The 4,646-nt window shown below is 50.2% G+C and overlaps 1 protein-coding gene across 1 annotated transcript in view; it reads right to left on the reverse strand.

Moving 5' to 3' along the window:
* The window catches only part of CCDC9 (coiled-coil domain containing 9), a gene marked incomplete at its 5' end in the record, with an annotated part of 14,973 nt that extends 10,327 nt beyond the window's left edge, over positions 1-4,646 (reverse strand). Inside the window, 3 exon segments of the mRNA XM_021382891.1 lie at positions 802-974; positions 2,575-2,724; positions 4,575-4,646. Coding sequence (XP_021238566.1) covers positions 802-974; positions 2,575-2,724; positions 4,575-4,622 — 371 coding nt within the window.

Here is a 4,646-nt window from a genome sequence, read left to right on the forward strand (position 1 = left end):
GAGGACATTGGGACTGGGGACACTGGGGCCAATGGGGTTGGGGATATGGAGGACACTGGGATTGAAGACACTGGGGCCTATGGGATCAGGGACATTGGGATTGGGGACACTGGGGCCAAATGGGGTTGGGGACACGGGGGACATTGGCATTGAGGCCATTGGGGCCCATGGGATCAGGGACATTGGGGTTGGGGACATCGAGGACATTGGGACTGGGGACATTGGGGCCAATGGGGTTGACGACATGGAGGACATTGGGATTGGGGAGACTGGGGCCAATGGGGTTGGGGACACGGGGGACATTGGCATTGAGGCCATTGGGGCCCATGGGATCAGGGACATTGGGGTTGGGGACATCGGGGTCAGTGGGGTTGGGGACATCGAGGACATTGGGATTGGGGAGATTGGGGCCCATGGGATCGGGGACACTGGGGCCAATGGGGTTGGGGATACGGAGGACACTGGGATTGAAGACACTGGGGCCTATGGGATCGGGGACATTGGGGTTGAGGACATCAAGGACACCGGAGTTGGCGACATCGAGGACATTGGGACTGGGGACACTGGGGCCAATGGGATCGGGGACATTGGGGCCAATGGGGTTGGGGACATCGAGGACATTGGGACTGGGGAGATTGGGGCCCATGGGATCGGGGACATGGGGGCCAATGGGGTTGGGGACATTGAGGACATTGGGACTGGGGACACTGGGGCCTATGGGATCAGGGACACTGGGACTGGGGACATTGGGGCTCAACGGGGCCCATGGGGTTGGGGCCATTGGGGTTGGGGGGCACCCACATGCTGTCGGATTTGTGGGCGTCCCACTCGCGGCGCCATTGCCCGGTGGGCTGCCGGTGCCGGGCCAGGCGCTCGCGGTCGATGCGTTCCCGTTCCCGTTTCCAGCGCTCGTACTCGGCGCGCTCGCGGCCCGTCATGGACAGCGTCACGTCGGCCGCCTTCGGGCTGCGGCCCTGCAATTAAAAACGCTCGTTCATCCCGCGCTCGTTTGCCTTGACGGGCGCTCGCCGGCCCCGAAGCAGGAGGTGATATCCGAAAAGAACCGAAGCAGACCCCAAAAATCTGTTTTTTGGCCCCGAATTTGTCATGGGAAACGCTACGTCAACGGTTGATGGGTTGAGTCGCTAGCAAACGTCACCCACGCGACCCCAAAATTTCATTTTTTGGACTTAAAAGCATCGAAAAACCCTAAATCCCATTTGCTGACTCCAAACCCAGAGCTATTCCTGTCCATCAAACCCCAAATCCCAACTTTTTTGCCCCAAATCCCACCATGGACACTCCAACATCAATAGGTTTGAGCAGCATCAAGATTAATCAACGCCCACGTGACCCAAAATTCCATTTTTTGGACCCAAATCTAAAGCTAAAAGCAGCTAAAAACCCTAAATCCCATTTGTTGAACCCAAATCCAGAACTACTCCCACCTATCAAACTCCAAATCCCAACTCTTTTGCCCCAAATCCGTCATGGGCAGCACTACGTCAACGGTTGATGGGTTGAGTCGCTAGCAAACGTCACCCACACAACCCCAAAATTTCACTTTTTGGACCCAAATCCAAAGCAAAATGCAGCTAAAAACCCTAAATCCCATTTGTTGAACCCAAATCCAGAACTACTCCCACCTATCAGATCCCAAATCCCCAATTTTTTGCCCCAAATCCATCATGGGCAGCGCTACATCAATGGTTGATGGGTTGAGTCGCTAGCAAACGTCACCCATGCGACCCCAAAATTTCTTTTTTTGGACCCAAATCCAAAGCTAAAAGCAGCTAAAAACCCTAAATACCATTTGTTCACCCCAAACCCAGAGCTATTCTCATCCATCAAACCCCAAATTCCAACTTTTTTGCCCCAAATCCACCATGGGCAGCGCTACGTCAACGGTGGATGGATTGAATCGCTATCAAGTATCACCCACACGGCCCCAAAATTTCATTTTTTGAACCCAAACCTAAAGCTAAAAGCATCTAAAAACCCTAATTCCCATTTGTTGATCCCAAATCCAGAACTACTCCCCCCATCAGACCCCAAATCTCCACTTTTTTGTCCCAAAATCCACCATAGACGTCACTTCGATATTTTGAAGACAATCCACTATCAAACATCATCCAAATAACCCCAAAACTTCATTTTTTGACCCCAAATCCAAAACTAATATCTACCAGACCCCAAATTCCCACTTTCTGACCCCAAACCCAGAGCTCCTCTCATCTATCAGACCCCAAAACCGGATTTTTTCACCCCAAAACCCACCACGGACAGCGCCACGCCACCGCTTTTTGCGCCCCCTCAAGGTCCGCCATCCCCTGAAAAACCCCCAAATCCCACGTTTTGCCCCCAAATCCAGAGCTGTCCTCAAACCGAAAACCCCAAAATCCTCCTTTTTCACCCCAAAACCCCGCCCTGACACCCGACCGGCTCCGAACGCAACACGCAACCCCGCGGCAACATCCCAATGCTGCCCAGCCCCAAACCCGATGCTCCGCTCTGACTCCGGTCCCACCTCACCCCCGAGACCCAAAATCCCCTTTTTTCGCCCCAAAATCGCACCTTCTCGCGCTCCATGCCCGCCCTCACGCCCTCGAAGTCGGGGCCGCCCCAGTTGCGGCCGTGCCGCCGGCTCCCTTCCTCCTGAGCCGGGCCGCAGCGCCGTGGGTCATCCAGAAAATTCCGCACCGGGTTCCGGTCGTGGAGACCGTCCTGAAAAGGAAAGAAAAAGGAGCTCGTATCGCGATATGTCGCGATATGTCACAGTATATCGTGATATATCATGATATATCAGAGTATGTCACAGTATACCGCAATATATCGTGATATATCGCACTATGTCACAGTATACTGCAATATATCGTGATATATCGCAATACGTCACAGTATATCACGATATATCACGACATATCGTGATATGCCACAGTATATCGTGATACGCCCTAACATATTGCAATATATCACAATATATCGTAATATATCAAGATACATCGTGATATGTTGTAACATATCACAGCATATCACAATATACCATGACATATCACAGTATGTTGCAATATATCACGATATATTGCGATATGTCGCGACATATCGTAGCATATCAAGATACGCCACATCGCAGTATGCCACAGTATATCACGATACAGCATGATATATCGTGATTTATCACAATATAGGAGAACATATCATGATATATCACTAATTATCACAATAAATTGTAACATACCATATCGCGATATGTCACGATACATCACGATATGTTGTAATTTGTCACAGCCTGCCAGTATATGTCACAGTATATCAAAACATATCACGATATATCGCAGAACGTCACAACGTATCACGATATGTCATGATATATCGCGATATGTTACGATATATTGCAGTATACCAAAATTTGTCATGATATATTGCAACATATCACAACGGGTCACAATATATCGCGATACATTGCAATGTATCACAGTATATCACGATATATCGCAACATAGGATAATAAGAAAATGGAGAAGAGAGGGTCACGTCCACCTAAAAAGGTGGTGAGGAGCTCCACGTCGTGATATATCACGATACATCACGATAAGTCACGATACATAGCAATATGTCACGATATGTCGTGATATGTCGCAATATGTCGCGATATGTCGCGATATGAGCTGATAGGAAAGTGATGGGGGGGTCACGTGTTGGTAGGTCCCGATAAAAGGGATGAGAAGCGCCACGTCGCGATATGTCACGATACATCGCGATATACCACGATATGTCGCGATATGCCACGATACATCATGGTATGTCACGGCACGTTGCAATATGTCACGATATGTCGCGATACGGGGTGATAGGAAAGTGATGGGGGGGGGGTCACGTGGCGGTAGGTCCTGATAAAAAAAGGTGGCGAGGAGCGCCATGTCGTGATATGTCATGATACATCGCAATATGCCACGATACGTCGCGATATGCCACGATACATCATGGTATGTCACGACATGTTGCAATATGTCACAATATGTCGCGATATGGGGTGATAGCAAAGTGATGGGGGGGGTCACGTGACGACAGGTCCTGATAAAAAACGTGTCGAGGAGCGCCATGTCGTGATATGTCATGATATGTCGTGATATGCCATTATATGTCGCGATATGTCGCGATACATCATGGTATGTCACGACATGTTGCAATATGTCACGATATGTCGCGATGTGGGGTGTTAGAAAAGTGATGGGGGGGGTCACATGACGATAGGTCCTGATAAAAAAGGCATCGAGGAACGCCATGTCGTGATATGTCATGATATGTCGCGATATGCCATTATATGTCGCGATATGTCGCGACACATCGCGATATAGGGTGATAAGAAAGTAATTGGGGGGGTCACGTGATGGTAGGTCCTGATAAAAAAGGTGGCGAGGAGCGCCACGTCACGATATGTCACGATACATCGCGATATGCCACGATATGTCGCGATATGTCGCGACACATCGCGATATGCCACGATATGTCGCGATACGTCGTGATACGTCGCGATAGGTCGCGATATATCGCGATATGGGGGGGGCACCGACCCGCTGGTTGCGCTCGTACTCGGCGATCTTTTCCATCTCCTCGTTCATCCGCTCAATGTTCTGCCGCCGCCG

The sequence above is a fragment of the Numida meleagris genome, unplaced genomic scaffold, assembly GCF_002078875.1.
Source record: "Numida meleagris isolate 19003 breed g44 Domestic line unplaced genomic scaffold, NumMel1.0 unplaced_Scaffold307, whole genome shotgun sequence".
NCBI classification, from domain to species: domain Eukaryota; kingdom Metazoa; phylum Chordata; class Aves; order Galliformes; family Numididae; genus Numida; species Numida meleagris.